Below are 19,590 nucleotides of genomic sequence, written 5' to 3' on the forward strand. Positions count from 1 at the left end.
GGCTATGCCATCAGCAGCTAGCTTGAGAAAGTTAGATGGAACGTTGTCTGGGGCATGAGAGCATGGTTTTAGTTTTAGTAGAAGTTTTTTATGGTGTACAGACAGACGGGCTGTATGGCAAAGGGGGACAGATGAGTAGTGTTGATGTCAGTGGAACTAGAGTTGAGGGTCTGGAATGAGGGCAGAGTAGAAGTGTTATTGGAGAATGATGTGGTAAGCTTGGCTATTGAATAAATAAAGAAAGAGTTGAATTGAGTAGCTAAGATATGATCTGGAGAGTTAGGGTCAGGGCAATGCATGAATGTAATAGTTGCTTTAGTTAGCCAAGGGGTGAATTTGGTTTTGATTCTTTTAGTTCTGGGGGGAGTGAAGCTATCTAGTAGGTAATGAATGTAGTATTGAAGTATGTAACAGCATCGTCAAGAGGGAGGGTTTTTACAGGGTTCAGGTTCATATGTTTTAGTGAGTCAGAGAAAGCTAGAGGGTTGAAGTTTTTTAGGGTATGAGTTGTAATGTAGTTGTGATGAAGATGGAGGGAGGATGGGGCGTGAAGAGCAAAGGCAGGGAGATGATCGCTGAGGGAGCTGGGTAGGGTGCCGTTGTCAGAAATGGGGTTGGGGTGAGAAACTAATATCCAGTCCAGAATGCTACCACAGTTATCTTTATTAAATTTGGTAGGAGAGGTAATTGTTTGGGTGTAGTTGTATAGGTTTATATTCGGAGGTGATGTAGGCAATTGACTATAAGTCCAGTTTATATTTACATCATCTAGGAGTATAGTTTCATTGCTTATGTTGGATGAGAACCAAGAGAGGATATCTTCAAGAATGGGGATGCTATTTCCTGGTGGAATATAAAGAGCAGCTATACATATGTTTTTGTGGTTATTAATTTTAGGAGGGCCTGGGTTAGTTCAGCTGTGGTGAACTGGGGTATAGGCTTGTTAAAGAGTGTCACTGTTGGGGACGAGGAGAAAAGTAGGGATACTCTACTACCTTTCTTTAGAGTTCTGTCATTTCTTATTATCTTGTAGTTGGGAGGGGTAATTTCGAATCTTTTATGTGGGGTTTTAGCCATGTTTCGTTGATAGAGAGAATGCCAGGGTGGTAATGGGATAGCCAGGCATGAAGGGTAGGATGTTTATTGCATAAACTTTGGATGTTAATAGTAGCAAAAAGGAGAGGTTTATGGTGAGAGGGTGAGGAAGACAAGTTAGGGTTAGAAGCATGGTTGACTAAGGGTCCAGGATTAGGATGTATGTCACCAGAGAGGAGGAAGAGATTAGCTGGAGTAGGAGAGAGGCAAGGTCTTTAGATTCTTTGGAGTTGGAGTTAAGAGCAGGGTAGCTGGAGAGGTATGGATTGGGACTGTTTTACAGATATCAAGGAAGAATCCTTCTAGTAAAGAGGAAAGAGTCATCATCATCATCCCTTTTTTCCCATTTACATGGGGTCGGGGTATCGTATTAACTGTCGCCAACTCTCTCGATTCAGTGACACTCTCCTGCCTTCTTCAACACTCATGCCTGACTGTCGCAGATCTTCTTTCATACAATCCATCCACCTCTTTGCTGGATGCCCTCGCTTCCTCTTACCTTCTTCTTGTCTGTCCCAAATCTCCCTCACCAGATTGTCTTCTGCTTTTCTACACATGTGCCCATACCATCGTAATCTGTTTTCTTTGATCTTTTCTGCAATTGGAGCTACTTTGGCTTCTGCTCTTATGTCCTCATTTCTTCGCCTGTCCCTCAGTGTGCATCCTACCACCTTTCTCAGGCACTTAATTTCCATCACCTCTAGCTTCTTCAACTGTTCTGTCTTTACTGCCCAGGTTTCTGTACCATACAGTAGTACTGGTTGCACCACTGTCTTGTACACCTTATTTTTCAGCTTCTTTGGCATTCTTCTGTCATATGCTACACCTGATACTTTATGCCAGTTGGCTGCAGCCTCTCTGATTCTAGCTTTGACCTCTTCATTCAGACTACCCTTCTCCTCAACCACCCTTCCCAGATACCTGAAGTTGTTTACCTGTTCCACTATCTTCCCATCTATCTCTATTCTCAGCTTCTTCTGATTTCCCCAATCTGCTGCCATTACCATGGTCTTATCTGTACTTAGTTTCATCACATGTGCCTTCAGATTTGCATTCCATTCTCCTATCCTTTGCTGAAGTTCTAGATCAGAGTCTGCCTGTACTGCCACATCGTCTGCCTACAGCAGCTTTGTTGCTCTGACCCCTCCAACCTGTTTGCTGATGTAATCCATTACCAGTATGAACAGCAGTGGGCTCAGAGCTGAACCCTGGTGTACACCCACCCCACTGGGAACCCCTCAGTGAGGTCAAACACTGTTCGTACTTGAGTCACTGCGTCCTTGTACATAGCTTGTACTAATTCTACCAGTGTTTCTGGGACTTCAAACCCCCACAGTACTGCCCAGATCAGCTTTCTTGGGACCTTGTCATATGTTTTCTCCAAGTCTAGGAAAGCCCAGTTTGACTCTCTCCTCTTCTCTAGTTTCTTCTCAATTATCTGTCTCAATGCAAATATCGGGTCAATTGTGCTGCATCCTGATCTGAATCCGAACTGTTCATCTCCCATCTTACATTCTACTATTCTGCGTATCCGTTTATCAATCACTCTCTCCAGAACTTTCATGCAATGTGGTAGGAGTTTGATACCTCTGTACTATCCACAGTTGTGGATGTCCCCTTTGGTCTTGTACACTGGCACGAGTATGTTTATTCTCCAGTCATCTGGAATACGCCTTTCTAAAGAGGAGAGAGTCATTATAGTAATAGAGGTGAGGAAAGATATAAGTTGGGAGTGAGATTCTTTTAAGGCATGTACTGAAGTTGTACGATAGAGAGGGGAGTAAGAAAAGTTGGGTAGTCTGGTAAGATAGAGTAGGAAGCAGAGGAGAGGAAAGGTAAACATATTAATGGTAGAGTATGTGTAGGTTTGATTTGCATGGTAGTGTAAGGTTATAGTACGCATTGAGGATGTGCAGAGGGGAGAAGGAATTAGCAGATGGATAAGTGGTGTGTGGTCCTTGGTAGTAATAATGGGGGATGGTAAGAATAGGTAAGAGGAAGGTACTGGGTAGTGGAAACAGGAGGGGTTGGTGGATGAGGAGGTGGGTGGTGATTGTTCAGATAGGCTGAATGCTAGTGGGGGGTTTTGGTTTTGGGGTTATAAGTGTAGAGGCATTGGGGGTGGGTGGGAATTGAGGGTAGGGTAAGGGAGCAGAGTGAGCCCTAAGGGCGAACGGTGTGAGCAGAGCTGAGAAGGAGGAAGGAGCAGAAGAGATCAACAGAAACAATCAGTGATACAGGCACTCTTGAGCACTCAACGGTACTGACAAACACAGAGGAATGTTACTTATGAGTTAAGGTTTGGTCTAATTCAAGGAGAATTGAACAGGTGTGACAACTGTACAAAAAACAAAGGGAAAGGACAACAGGCCTTATAGCTGCAGGGAGCAAGAAAAATTACTGAAATTTACCTAATACAATGAGTGAGAATATATCATCACCTAGTGGCATTTCTGAGAAAAGTAAAATGTAGACCCTACGTATTACAGGGAGTGAAATGGCTGGAGGGGAAAGAGTTGGAAAAAGGGACTGCTGCAGAACAGCTAGTATGCACACCATGGGTTAGCAATACAAACACCTTAAAAATAAGCTTTAGCAAAGACTATTGCACATACACACAGATGGAGGGGGTTAATTTTCAGAATGTTCCTGGATTTCTTCTTTGGGGAGGTATGTTCCTCAGTCTAAATGGAGCTTTAGAAAGGGGGATACCCGAGAGAAAAATACAGAAGCGAGCTGAAAAAGAGAGAAGTACTTTAATATAGAGGCATGGGAGAACTGGGAGAGGCAGTAATAGGATAAGCTGGAGAGATCCAGTTACATGTGATAAGTACAGCACAAAAAACGGGGGGAAAGACCGTTCAGAACGGAAATATTCGAGCAGTTCCAGGGAGACATAAAAGCATTAGAAGGAGGCAGCACAGTTAAATGCAATTTAATAGGCAATGGGTGCATATGCAAAAACGAGTTGCTCTAGGAGAACTAACAACAGCAGGTACTTATTCACTACACAGTCAGCATATACAAATACAAGTTGCTCTATAAGAACTGACAACAGCAGGTTATTCACTTTGCAGATAACAGATTACAGCAGGAGCTAATGCATTTTACAGCCAGACGTGACCACGGCAGAAGTATTGCACACAAGGCATTAGTGTATAAAATATTCTGTATATCTCCCTTTGACCACACCAGTTTGAAGAGCTAGTCAGGAGAACAACACATTAAGTGATTGGTGGTACTGCGTTTAGATCCTGTTGCAGGCAATGGGATGAAGATGGATGTAGGAAAGCAAGAACCATACACAGGACAGTAGGGATTATCCACTACTTAACAGTTTGGTGAAGACTTGATGAATGTATGACTGACACAAATTAATATTGCATCACCCCCCATTCTCAGTCATGTCAACTTATCTGTGAAGTTTATGACCATCATAAGGCCCAACAGTTCAAATGTGGTTCCTCTACTGAGACATCACCCAATCTAACAAGCCTATAGCTTCTTCAGCCTTCAGTGTGGTTAGGATGGATTGATCATGAAATATTTCTCACACTTGTATCATGATTCTAAGGCCTGGACTATCCCTACCCATTGGGTCAATAACCTCCCCTCCCATCCTTCAAAATCATTCTGAAAGACTTCCTAGTCAAAACCTGGATCTGTTCTTGCTCAACACCAGGATAAACTATGTCCCTAAAAGTGAACAAACACCTATTCATACCTTACATCTCCTTACTCTCTCTTCTTCACATGCTTCCTTACTTCTATCAATTTCTCTCCAATGGTCTCTCTCTCTCTAAATATATCATAAGCCTGCTTTTCTCTCACTTCATATTGCAATTCCTGTTTGTATTATACTAATTTACCTTTAATTTCTCTATTAACTAACTATTAAATCACTGTCACATAACTTGTATCTATTCTTAACCAATGTTTTCATAATATGTCTAACTAGGTGCATATTATTTAAATTGTATTTGTTTTTTGTGTTATTTTTAAAGACTGTAAAATTATTGCTGTTCAAATGTTTTGTAATACTTTGGAGCTTTTCTCCCAAGGCCTTTTCTGAAAATGGGCTCCTACCCAGTTGAAATTTCCGTGTAATCAAATGTCAATAAATAAATACATTTCTAACTCTATCCATTGAAAAGACTCCAGTAAGCTAAAGTTAGGGAGAACTTCTTTCAATTTACATTAGCCTGCAGAAGAAACAACCATGAATAACCCAAGCAGGGACTGTTTACAAAGAGTCTCTCAGCCTCAGTGGGTAGCATTGTTGTAAACACAATGGGCACACTCTTTGTAAACACAATGGGTACACTCTTGGTACAGATTAGAGACCAAACAGCAAATCTATGCACTACAATGGATAGCACCATTGTAAACACAATGGGTACCCTCTTTGTAAACATAATGGAAACACTCTCAGTACAGATTAGAGAACTAACAGCAAATCTATGCACTACAATGGATAGCACCATTGTAAACACAATGGGTACCCTCTTTGTAAACATAATGGAAACACTCTCAGTACAGATTAGAGAACTAACAGCAAATCTATGCACTACAATGGATAGAACCATTGAAAATACAATAGGTACACTCTTGGTATAGATTACAGACTAAACAGCAAATCTATGCACTATAATGGATAGCACCTTTGTAAACATAATGGCTGAACTCTTTGTAAATACAATGGGCACACTCTAGGTACAGATTAGAGACCAATCAGCAGAACTATGCACTACAATGGATAGCACCATTGTAAACACAATGAGTACACTCTTTGTAAACACAATGGGAACACTCTCATAGGATCATCAGAAGTTACTAGGCTATTGGCCCTGAGGCCCTTACAAGCCTAGCTAAGAATTTAGCCCATGTTGCAACACGTCAACACCCTATGCCACTGTCCAGCAGGGACATAGGTGGAATCCCAGGGGTGTATTTTCTGTTCCCCATCCAAGTTATCCAGTTTGCGCTTAAAAAAGTTTAATGAGGTACTCTGCTTTACATGGAGAGGGAGTCCATTCCACAAAAGGAATCCCCAGATGTACTGTCCTGAGGGAAGGAGAATTAAACTGTGTATCACAGGCATAGCAGTTACAGTGTAAGCTGCTCTCCAGACATACTGTCCTGAAGGAAGGAGAGTTAAACTGTGCATCACCAGGATAGCAGTCATAGTGTAAGCTGCTCCCCAGATGTACTGTCCTGAGGGAAGGAGAGTTAAACTGTGTATCACAGGCATAGCAGTCATAGTGTAAGCTGCTCCCCAGACATACTGTCCTGATGGAAGGAGAGTTAAACTCTGCATCACCAGGATAGCAGTCATAGTGTAAGCTGCTCCCTAGACGTACTGTCCTGAGGGAAGGAGAGTTAAACTGTGTATCACAGGCATAGCAGTCATAGTGTAAGCTGCTCCCCAGACATACTGTCCTGAAGGAAGGAGAGTTAAACTGTGCATCACCAGGATAGCAGTCATAGTGTAAGCTGCTCCCCAGATGTACTGTCCTGAGGGAAGGAGAGTTAAACTGTGTATCACAGGCATAGCAGTCATAGTGTAAGCTGCTCTCCAGACATACTGTCCTGATGGAAGGAGAGTTAAACTGTGTATCACAGGCATAGCAGTCATAGTGTAAGGTGCTCCCCAGATATACTGTCCTGAATGAAGGAGAGTTAAACTGTGTATCACAGACATAGCAGTTACAGTGTAAGCTGCTCCCCAGACGTACTGTCCTGAGGGAAGGAGAGTTAAACTGTGTATCACAGGCATATCAGTCAGTGTAAGCTGCTCCGCAGACATACTGTCCTGAGGGAAGGAGAGCTAAACTATGTATCACAGGGATAGCAATCATAGTGTAAGCTGCTCCCCAGATGTACTGTCCTAAGGGAAGGAGAGTTAAAATGTGTATCACAGGCATAGCAGTCATAGTGTAAGCTGCTCCCCAGACATACTGTCCTGAGGGAAGGAGAGTTAAACTGTGTATCACAGGCATAGCAGTCATAGTGTAAGCTGCTCCCCAGACGTACTGTCCTGAGGGAAGGAGAGTTAAACTGTGCATCACCAGGATAGCAGTCATAGTGTAAGGTGCTCCCGAGATGTACTGTCCTGAATGAAGGAGAGTTAAACTGCGTATCACAGGCATAGCAGTCATAGTGTAAGCTGCTCCCCAGATGTACTGTCCTGAGGGAAGGAGAGTTAAACTGTGTATCACAGCCATAGCAGTCATAGTGTAAGCTGCTCTCCAGACGTACTGTCCTGAGGGAAGGAGAGTTAAACTGTGTATCACAGGCATAGCAATCATAGTGTAAGCTGCTCCCCAGACGTACTGTCCTGAGGGAATGAGAGTTAAACTGTGTATCACAGGCATAGCAGTCATAGTGTAAGCTGCTCCCCAGACGTACTGTCCTGAGGGAAGGAGAGTTGAACTGTGCATCACAGCCATACCAGTCATAGTGTAAGCTGCTCCCCAGACGTACTGTCCTGAGGGAAGGAGAGTTAAACTGTGTATCACAGGCATAGCAGTCATAGTGTAAGCTGCTCCCCAGACATACTGTCCTGAGGGAAGGAGAGTTAAACTGTGTATCACCAGGATAGCAGTCATAGTGTAAGCTGCTCCCCAGACGTACTGTCCTGAGGGAAGGAGAGTTAAACTGTGTATCACAGCCATAGCAGTCATAGTGTAAGCTGCTCCCCAGATGTACGGTCCTGAGGGAAGGAGAGTTAAACTGTGCATCACAGCCATAGCAGTCATAGTGTAAGCTGCTCCCCAGACGTACTGTCCTGATGGAAGGAGAGTTAAACTGTGTATCACAGGCATAGCAGTCATGGTGTAAGCTGCTCCCCAGATGTACTGTCCTGAGGGAAGGAGAGTTAATCTGTGTATCACAGGCATAGCAGTCATAGTGTCAGCTGCTCCCCAGACGTACTGTCCTGAGGGAAGGAGAGTTAAACTGTGTATCACAGGCATAGCAGTCATAGTGTAAGCTGCTCCCCAGACGTACTGTCCTGAGGGAAGGAGAGTTAAACTGTGCATCACCAGGATAGCAGTCATAGTGTAAGGTGCCCCCGAGATGTACTGTCCGAATAAAGGAGAATTAAACTGTGTATCACAGGCATAGCAGTCCTAGTGTAAGCTGCTCCCCACACGTACTGTCCTGAGGGAAGGAGAGTTAAACTGTGTATCACCAGGATAGCAGTCATAGTGTAAGCTGCTCCCCAGACGTACTGTCCTGAGGGAAGGAGAGTTAAACTGTGCATCACAGCCATAGCAGTCATAGTGTAAGCTGCTCCCCAGACGTACTGTCCTGAGGGAAGGAGAGTTAAACTGTGTATCACAGGCATAGCAGTCATAGTGTAAGTTGCTCCCCAGACGTACTGTCCTGAGGGAAGGAGAGTTAAACTGTGCATCACAGCCATAGCAGTCATAGTGTAAGCTGCTCCCCAGATGTACTCTCCTGAGGGAAGGAGAGCTAAACTGTGTATCACCAGGATAGCAGTCATAGTGTAAGCTGCTCCCTAGACGTACTGTCCTGAGGGAAGGAGAGTTAAACTGTGTATCACAGCCATAGCAGTCATAGTGTAAGCTGCTCCCCAGACGTACTGTCCTGAGGGAAGGAGAGTTAAACTGTGTATCACAGCCATAGCAGTCATAGTGTAAGCTGCTCCCCAGACGTACTGTCCTGAGGGAAGGAGAGTTAAACTGTGTATCACAGGCATAGCAGTCATAGTGTAAGCTTCTCCACAGATGTACTGTCCTGAGGGAAGGAGTGTTAAACTGTGTATCACAGGCATAGCAGTCATAGTGTAAGCTGCTCCCCAGACGTACTGTCCTGAGGGAAGGAGAGTTAAAACTGTGTATCACAGGCATAGCAGTCATGGTATAAGCTCCTCCCCAAATGAGCTCTCATAGTAGAAGGATGCACACAGAGACAGCAATGGACTCCGAACAGAACCATGTGGGACACCAGAGGTGATTCAGTAATTGGCTGAAGTATGAATGCCAAAAACAACCTTTTGAGTACATCCGAAATGGCAGAACGCAACCCAGTCCAGATCAGTTCCTGAATTCCCACGAGTTTTCAAAAGATTATGTAGAATGTTGTGGCTCACTGCATTAAGTGTAGAAGTGAGATCAAAAGACCATGGCAGAACAACAATGATGATCTCTCACCATTAAGATATTGTTCATGACACATGTAAGGCCAGTCTGTACTACGTCTACTGAGAAATCCAGGCTGGAATAATAATGAACACAATACTCTTGTAAAACTGAATCATGCTGTGAATAATCTACCTTCTCAATAACCTATCCAAGATATGAAAGGCTAGAGATGAGGTGGTAATTATAAATATTATCTAGTCTAAGAGAAGACTACTTCAATGTAGGGGTCACCAAGACCTCTTTTAACAAAGATGGAAACCCCGCACTATTCTAAGATAATTGGATGATTTATTAAGTCAAGGGGCACAGCAAATCAAGGCAGACATAAGTTAGTCCCGTTAGGTATAGGTCTAAGCCACTGGTAGCAGATCACATGACTGAGACATCTAAAGCTCACACTTGTTTGCCCTGACTAATTTAATTGCAGCTAACTATGTATCTCCGACTGTATCCCATAACACATTTTACTGACAGAAATGCAAATTACACATGAATAAAAAAATCACCCTCAATGCACAGAATAAGGATTTTTTTAGCATTGAGAGCCACTACACTTTCATCCACCTTAGTTCTATATATTAAGATCACACAACTTGGGAAAGATAGAATCATTTAACATATTCCCATTCCCCCAAGCTTAGCAGTCTTTAGACAACATAATATAAACAAAAGAAGCACATAACTATTTCAAATACCAATGACATAGTCCACATAAAAATGTTAATAGCATTACAATTGTGATAAAGTAAGTCAGCAGCACTAGATGACCAACTACATGCCACGTATTTAGCCACAAAAACTGAGATGTTGGAAGTTCAAGTAAAAACTAATTTTGGACTTAATTTTCAGTAGTAAGATGGAAATGTGTTATAGCCTCTGGACCTTACGATGGACTGAATTAATCTCACATGAATCTGCCCTACAATGCAGAGAAAGTATGTTAGTCCACTCCACTGGGGTCCTGAGGTCCTGAAAAGGGAATCTGCCTTCTCAGGAATGGATGGAACTAAATCCAGATGCTTCTGGTCTGCAAAATTTGTATCTAAGGGAATAATCCGGGATTTTCTTCCTTAATCTCCACATATTGATTCAAATAAATTGTGGAGAGATAAGCCAGTTTATAGTAGGTTTTTATACATCCATTTGTGTCCCCTATGCCGAGGTCTTTGGGAAGTGAACTATAGGAAAGAGAAATCTCATTATTCTTGTCTGACACAAGGACATCAGGATCCTCAGAATTCACTACCCAGGTTGACAATAAGGGAGAGGAAAATACTTCCCAGTCTCTAGTGTGAGAATGAGGTGACCCGTTCTTACTCAGTTTATGAGGTAATGACTGAATGACACACAGGCATTTGGTGTCAGGTGATAGGACAATGACACTTGGTTCACTACATGTCAATTGAGGCCCTCAATCATGACAGACCTGATATGGTTTTAGAAAGGCGGTCAAACAGTGCACCTTAAGGATGGACTCTCACACATTTAAAGATAGATACCGCCAGATGTTAAAAAACTGTGTGCACATGCAATGACTGGGCTGTACCAATGGGCCCAGCTAGTATATACAGAAATGTGGGAATCTCCACAACTCTACCCAGTAAGCCTTGATTAAAGTCAATATGAGATAAGAAGAGTTCACACCACAAACTCAAGCACAATTAGCCAGTCCTCACTGGGGAACTCAAGAGATCTCATTGCTTAAGCAGTTCAGATGCAGTCATGGTTGTGATGCTCTGATATAAGAAGTCAGCTCTGACACTCTAGCATACACCCCCTCCCCCAACGTGGATGCTGGGGCTCAACCGCTGCTGCTCCACTCATCCTCATCTATTAAACAGTGAAAGGTCAGCTCCTTACTTGTCAATAGACAGTGTACTGTTCATGAGTGGTGGATGGTCATCTCATGGACAGAATTAGCAAGGAGATGCTCTGGCTGTTTGATCCTCTGTTCCCATGCTTCTCCTGTTTGTATGACACTGATTTGGGATCACACAAGGGAACATCTTGTCACTCTCTGCATGGAACATTTTCCAGAGCTGTTATATTCTGGGCTATGATGTAGACCTCAAGCTTCTCTTGTCATCTCCTGTGACTGGATGGGCTTAAGAGATAGAATTTATGTTGATTGCTTCATATCATGCACTTCTCTCAGGCCATGTAGATCCTGATGCAGTGAAACTAAGAAGAATTCTGCACTTTACATATCCAACATGGGAACTTCCTGACGGCATACATTAGGGCTGAGATTCAAACTGTCTAGGTGGAAGGAAAGACATTTGAAACATTGTCACTAGCCCAATTAAGTCACGTCTTTACAGGCACCAACAGGAGGATGTCCCCACAATCAGTGCATAAACTCCAGAATTGTGCAAAGTTGTGGCTATCAGAAATGGAAATCACAACATTTACTAAATGAAGGGGGGTTTTTCAATACACATACACATTTTACTTAGTAATAAAAAATACAGAATAGTTGACATTATTTTTATACATTACAAAAAACAAATGTTTGGAAAGCACTATACTTTATAGGCAATTGTTTCCCATTCCCTGTGCCTACCGATCACCTAGCTCCTACTGGTAGCAAACCTATTCATTCCTCATCACCAGGGTTGAAAGCATCTCATGGCTCAGCTGCTGTGAAGGCTGCCTGAGGGTATTTCCTATTTTCTGGCCTAGTCTTACCTCCTGTGGCTTTGTACACCTTCCCCAGGGCATGGGAGCACTCCTACATGTTTGTGGAAGGCTATAGCATGAATGTGGCTTGGCTGAGTCATTTTCGTGTTATAGGTCCACTTAGTGCAGGTTATGCACTTCTCTGACCAGTAGGTGCAGACACTGCAGCAGGTCAGTCTGTTTCCCTCCCCATGGAAAGGCAAGCTGGTTTCAGTCATTCATTCCCATTCTCTTTTGCAGGGTCTTCAACAGCCCAGGATGCTAGCTGCTCCTAAGTCAGCTAGGGGCTAGAGCTCATGGTCAGCAGAGGATGGTGAAAAAAAATGTCTCTTTTGGAAACATCGGAGGGGGGGGGGGGGCTAAAAGATGACAAAGTCAAGGACCATAGTTTTGGATTGGAGAAAAGCCTGAAAAGGGTCCTGCAAGCCTTTTCGATGGAGTACAGAGGTGGCAATTATAGTTTAATGCAGCTGAATGCAAGATTTTGTATTCTGGATGTAGCATCCTAAAGATCATATACAGGAAAAGCAGTGCAAAATTGAGGGATGCAGTGACTGAAAATAATCTGGGAATGATCTTTAGAACTGCCTTGGACCACCAGACACAGGAAGGGAGAGCGGGAGGAAGTGCCAAACAATTCTGACTTTATACATTGTGGGGCACAGATTCAGGGAAAAGGTAGTCATGCACCAACTATTTTGCACACTGGTGAAAGTACATCTAAAATAATGCATACAGTCCTGGAGTCCTTATGGGGAAAGAGATATGGAACAACTGGAAAGTATCCAGAGGAAAGCCACGAGGGTCATCATGAGGACATAACTGAAACAGTGCGAGCTTCAAATTAAGGCAATGAACTTGCAAGCAATGAGAAGTAGGACAGAGAGACAGGAAGACAGAAAGACATGTTATGGGCACAATATCCTACTGGAAAAACGCAAGAGGTGAAAAATGTGCTACAACGACATACGTGTGAGAAGGAGCTTTCAGCTTAGATGGAGGGGACTCAACCTCAACTAGAGACAATATGTTTTCATAGCCAGAGCTGTAAGCCTTTAGGACAAGCTACCTGAATGGAAGGTGGAGTATGAATGCATGGGATCATTAAGAGGGCACGCGATGGCTGGAATGCACTTAAACACAGATAGACTGAAGCAACTGTCACACATTACTTGCAGCTATTTGGGCAGATCAGACTGGCAGACTGTCTCATGATTTTGCATTATGTAAAATACTGTAATATGAAAGAACACACAACTTAGATAAAACATTATTTGAAGCTGCTCTGCTTAGCAGAATTCAAACTTTGTGAAAATCTCCTTCACTATTAGATGAAAGGGAAGAAATGAATACTCATCATTGGTGGACTGTGTTGTATAAGAAATAAATACCTAGCTGGCATTTGGATCTGGGAAGCTCAACTACCATTTACCGCGCACCAGCACCATTTCTGCAAAGAAGCTACATCGTCCTGGAGTATATTACATTTTGAAGTCTTGGTATTAAGTCTGTGCTATACAAAAACAAAAATGTCACATATTTTTAACTATAAAGGTGCACTGCCAGCTGAGGCACTATTGTTTTCTTGCGTTGTGGTTGTGATCCATATATGTGCAGATCACACATTTATGAATTAAAATGCAGTTACCTTAAAGATGCCTCGAACTTTAGCCACAGACCTCAGCAGGCATGTATGCACAAAAGTCATGCCTGTGCAGATGTAAGAAATAACAATATAAATGAAGATAATGATTTACTGGAGTTAAAATGTATCCAGCACTGAACGTAAAGCTTATGGAAAATATGTATCTGCGTTCTCCCTGAGCTGTGACCTTAATCCAGTATTTCTTTTAATATATATGCATGCCACATGTATATTTATAAAGACACACGTGTCTGGTTCTTCCAAGTTAGTCTCTTGAGACAAGCAGGACAATGGTGCTCTCTCCCTGATTTTAATATCCGTCTCCTGTACTGGAGGCGACAGTACAGCAAGCAAGTAAATCTCTGCCATCTCTGCAAATAAAATATGCACAATTCAAATTAGGGTTTGAGGCTACTTAACAGCAAGCACAGTCCTTCCCCCACTTGCTTTTACTCAGCACGGAAATGAGAAGTAAGTTTTATGGCCGTCTTACATCTGTCCTGCCTATCAACATTTTATATATTTGCCAGCAGCTTTATAACATCAGGGTACCCTTTTAATATTCTGTAGCTACTGACCAACAAGGATATCAACAGCTTGGGACATGGTATGAACTCTATCCCACAAAGTATAGCAACAACAGAAAAATTCCTGTGGGCAAAAGTACAGAAAAAACTTGGCAGAAATAGTGGTTTTGCACATTGGTGTGTTACTGCAGTTACCCCTTCTGCTCAGTAACTCAAGATATGATATCTGAAACAGTAAATACTCTAAGGTCAGTCTTTTGCAAATGTAAAAGCTACATGTACAAATGTAATACATACAAATGTTGACTGAAAATTCAAAATAAATGCAGCAAAAAAGTTAAGTGAAATGGAAGAAGAAATACATGTTTATGCTTGTGCATATGTAGGGAAACAGAAGCTGCTTTTTACATTGCCACTTTTTTCTTTTATATGGTTTCCAGTACCTCTTTAAGTGCAAGATTGTATTTATCTCTCATAGCTTCCACTTCGACTCGAGCTTCACACAGCTGTGTCTCCGCATCTTCTGCCTATGTGAGAGAGAGAACAAGAGAGAAAAAAATCATGCACATAGCCAAACAGGTTAGAAAAGGACTGTGCACCTGTGATTGGGGGGGGGGGGGGGGGATGATGATGATGAGCTATGAACAATGAAGAAGCCAGGCTTGGAAAAAAAAAAGAAAAGAAAATGAAAAAAAAAATAGAAGCCTTCAGCCATGGCTGCTTTATGTACTGCTTGGCTTCTCCTCTTAATTAAGGCCATTAATCAGACCAAGTGAAATTTCAGCTGTGAAACTGACAGTGTAGTTGACAGATGACATAACGCCAACAGCAAACCTGTGAACCTTTCACTTGATACTGCAGTTAGGGACACAGATTATACCCACAATATCCACTCCTTTTGTAAACAGCATGAGAAACAGACTAGAGCGTAAATAAGGAATATGAACCACCCCTTTTTGTAGTTTGCTTATTAATATCAAAACAGCCTCCAATAAAAGAATGTGGTAAGCATTTTCCAGTATTCACAAACATTCAAAAGCTATGGATCACCCTGATACAAAACTATCTCCAAAAAAAAAAAAAGGGATAAGTATTAACTTCCGAGAGGACTGAAGCAGGAAATCTATAACGTCTTGTTTTGTAATGCTACATTTTATCCAACAAAATTAAAAAAAAAAATAGTACATTTTAAAAACATCATAGTGTTCAGTGTAACCCTCTCCTCTATGATTCACTTCTCATTTTTTATTTCCTTTTTCATTTAAAATATAACACATATTGTGTGTGTGTTCTAATTTACCAGGTGGTCTCTTCCACGAATCCCGCCCCAGTCCTCACCAACCTACATTATGTCTGCCCTCTTCATGACTACTTATCAGAGTCTTCACACAGGTGCTTCCTAATGGCTCTAGTACACTGATACATAACTAAGCAAAACACAATGCGCCATCCTCCCTAAGGGAGACTCCTCGTCAATGAAAGTACAGTTGTGTAAGAATTTACCATAACAGTACACGTCCTACTGATCACCACTGCAGTATTACAATACTTGTGTGTTATACTGTGGGTTACCTGATGTCCTGCTATGTCCCATAACCAAAAACCTTCCTGATGCTCTGCAATGTGTGTGACCTCAGGCCATGGGTATAGGGGTACATAAGTGGATACATAAGAGTAGGATCCTCACACTATCTAGCTGCAGGAGAAAACTAGAGAGGACCTGAAATGTCCAAGTAAGAGGATGGGAAAGCAAGCTGCCCACTTTAGACCACGAAGTATAAGAATGATAGGGGATGGAAAGGGGAAGGAAAGCAATACCGCAACAGTGACCAGTAGGACATCCACTATTTTGGTAACTTCTTACACAACTGTACTATAACCTTCCTTAGATCACTCATGCAGTGCTCTAGTACTTGTAGGTGATTTCCAAAGTTTAAACATCTGGCAAAGGAGGCCCTAGAGCTGGAAAAACCATCTACTCCGGGGTGCTGGAAGCTGCTGAAGGCTGCACAGGCGGAAGAAAAAAGAGGCATTTAGTAATCTAAAAGGGCAGATTTTTTAGCAGACTACTACCATAACAAAAACATATCCATCACACAAGAAAAATATAGTGTAAATATGAGTTACATTTTGAATGACACTACAGAAATTCTATAGAAACATGCAAATTAAGCTAAAGTAGCATCTGCATGGTATGTGATCCAGAAGCCATACATTCAAAGGTCAGAGATGGGCAGTAGTGCTGTGACACACTTACTGCTGCCACACAAACAGCAGCCACCACAAAAGAGTGGTGGGAAGCTGTTAAACACATCATTCAGACCATTTAACATTCAGCTGGACTGCAAATGAAGTGTTTAACAGCTGCCCACTGCTCAAGTTTGGTGACCGATGATTGCTGCTAATGCTCTAGGGTGTGAGAAGAGCTTAATAAAAGCTTGTTAAGAACCTTTCCAGTGCCAGAGTGGTGCTTAACAAGCATGCTCTTTCCCCAGATTCAGGGCATAATCATAGCAATCCATGCAATACAATTCATTATCTTTCAAAAATAAGAATGTGTCACAGAACATATAGATCCTGGAAGCATCCAAGATTCAGGTTGTAGAGGTGGAGTTCAGCACAAGCTTATAGGTTCATAGGTTGGTACTAGGCTATCAGCCCTAGGGCCTATACAAGCCTAGCCATAACAATTCCCTGGATATTTCTTCCCACAGTATTTACTTCCCTGGACCCCTGTCTAGCAAGGTGACTGACGTGATCCCCGGGCTGAATTTCCTATTTCCCATCCAATCGTCAAGGTTCCTTTTGAAAAGGGCCAAGGAGGTGCTCTGCTTGACATGTATGGGCAGTCTATTCCAAAGTATGGGGAGTCTCTGGGTCAGGAACCTATCCCTGCAGGATGTTTTGTTCATTGTGATGACAAGGTTTAGATCCCTGGAGCGTATGGCTCTGAGGGATTGGGATTTCTTTAAGTGGAGCATTTCCAACAACTCAGGGTTTGACATGGCCTAGTATGTTAAGCAGAGATCGCCTCTGATTAGACGATATGTGACAGAGTATAGCTGGAGTTTTTTTAGATAGTCAGCTTAGGGCATCTGCTTTAGGCCTGTGATTCTTTTAGTGAGGTATTTCTGCAGCCTTTCCAGCTGTTGCAGATGTCTTGTGAGGTACATACCAAATGTGGCATTGTACTCAATAATGGGTCTAATGATGGATGAGTACAGTGGGACAATGACCTCCTTTTTTCCTGGATGAAAAGCCCTTAGTGATGAGATGTGCCACATAGAAAGATTTCCTGACTGTTGTGGCGATATGGTTATCGAAGATGAGACCACTGTCCACCTGTGTCCCTAAGTCTCTCATCACACTTTCGGTGTTTAGTGTACTGCCACCTATGTGGTAATTCATAGGTACATGGCTTTTCCCAAAGGGGATAACTATACATTTCTTGGCATTAAGCTTGAGCCCATGGCTCTGGCACCAAGCATCTGTTTCTGTAAGGCTCTTTTGTAGAATATCCACATCATTTGGGGATTCAATAATGGCTCCCAGTTTGCAATCATCTGTGAACTTTGTTAGCCAGAGTCCCTTAGAGATGGCCTGTACTTCAGAGAAGTAGATGCCAAACAAGAGTGGCCCCAGGACTGAACCCTGAGGTTCTCCACTTGTCACTTGTCTGGTGCTGGACTTGGAGTCGACTACTTTTACAGTCTGGGTTCTGTAAGTAAGCCAGTTGGCAACCCATCGAGTGACGTAGTGATTAATGCTCAGCTTAGTAAGTTTATCTATGATTCCAGAGTGGGGGATGGTGTTGAAGGCCTTGGCAAGGTCCAGACAGGCTGTGTAGACCACCTTACTCTTCGTCCACAGCTCTGGAGACTGATTTGAAGAAGCCAATCAGGTTCAGGAGACAAGATCGGTTCTTCAGGAACCCAAACTGGGTGGGGTCCAGTGTTTGAAGGTTGCCAATGTCTTTGTTTATAAGTTCCATGATAATGTGTTCCATGCCCTTGCAGATCAGGCTTGTCAGACTGATGGGACAGTAGTTCCAGGGATCCATGGGCCCTGAACTCACTTATTCTACAACCAGCCCTACTCAGAGGTGCACACAGAAGGTTGCTATAGCTTGTGTTTGTGGGCAGTGAGGGCTGGGAACATTGAGATGATTATGTCTTAAATTCTACTGAGAATCAAACCTCAGAGGTGTGCAAAGAAGATCACTATAACTTGTTTGGGGCTGGGGAAAGTGTGGTTATTATTTCTCGAATTTCCTCATAATTAAACCTTTCATGGTATGCACAGAAGGTCACTGTAGCTTTTGTGGGTCTGTGATAGTGTGGTCATTATTTCTGTACTGTTCACACAGTCATATCTCAGAGATTTGCATATGACATCACTATAGCTTGTCTAGGAGCAGTATACTGTCTATGAGCTACAGGCTGCAATACCTGACTATGATAACTTTCTCTTTAATCACAATCACATATCAGAAGCACATATACAGGTGACTACTTTTGGGAGGTGGGCTAAGTTGGCGTATTGTGAATATACATCTGTATCAACAAGTTAAAACATGTTTCTATACTCTGGTTGTCGGATGCACAGGTGGTAGCTGTCTTTTAGGGGCAGGGGTGAAGAGGCAAGTTGTATGATGTGTTACAGCAGCAACTTCAAATATATGACTGAGGACATTTATTCATTCACTTTCATCATGATCTAATATCAGAGGGCTACATAGAATGTGACTATCTTTTCTTTTGACAGGGAGACAGAACTATTCTAAGATATAATTCCTGTATCTTTGTAGGCATTTATCTTTTCAGTTTATTGGGAACTTCTTTTTTGTCAACTTTGATCATTAAACCTTCAGCACAACTTATTTCTTCTTTGAAAGAAAAAAATAAGACTGAATTTCTTTAGATAGTTGTGATTTTTGTCTGTACCATAATTCTAACAAAATGTTGGGGAAAGAACTCTAAAATGTACATCAAGGCATGTAGAATCCCATGGCTTCTGAGGCCCAAGCAGCCTTCAGACTAAGACCTCAATGTTCTTATTTCCTCCACAGTTATTACACTGCAGTCTTGGCCACTTAGGGAGGAGTGAAAGGATAAAGGAGTGAAACGATAAAGGAAGAAAATGTAGGGAGGAGTGAAAGGATAAAGGAAGAAAATGAAGGGAGGAGTGAAAGGATAAAGGAAGAAAATGTAGGGAGGAGTGAAAGGATAAAGGAAGAAATGAAGGGAGGAGTGAAAGGATGCAGGAAGAAAATGTAGGGAGGAGTGAAAGGATGCAGGAAGAAAATGTAGGGAGGAGTGAAAGGATAAATGAAGAAAATGAAGGGAGGAGTGAAAGGATGCAGGAAGAACATGTAGGGAGGAGAGAAAGGATGCAGGAAGAAAATGTAGGAAGGAGTGAAAGGATGCAGGAAGAAAATGAAGGGAGGAGTGAAAGGATAAAGGAAGAAAATGTAGGG

At 42.4% G+C, this 19,590-nt stretch overlaps 1 protein-coding gene across 1 annotated transcript in view; it reads right to left on the bottom strand.

The window, feature by feature from the left end:
- Positions 1-19,590, bottom strand: part of PMFBP1 (polyamine modulated factor 1 binding protein 1) — a 3,624,986-nt gene that overhangs the window by 1,457,743 nt on the left and 2,147,653 nt on the right. The window contains exon 13 of the mRNA XM_044081904.1: positions 14,558-14,641. Coding sequence (XP_043937839.1) covers positions 14,558-14,641 — 84 coding nt within the window. The remainder of the gene's footprint in view (positions 1-14,557; positions 14,642-19,590) is intronic.

The sequence above is a fragment of the Protopterus annectens genome, chromosome 8.part1, assembly GCF_019279795.1.
Source record: "Protopterus annectens isolate FY-2018-M chromosome 8.part1, PAN1.0, whole genome shotgun sequence".
Lineage (NCBI taxonomy): Eukaryota > Metazoa > Chordata > Ceratodontiformes > Protopteridae > Protopterus > Protopterus annectens.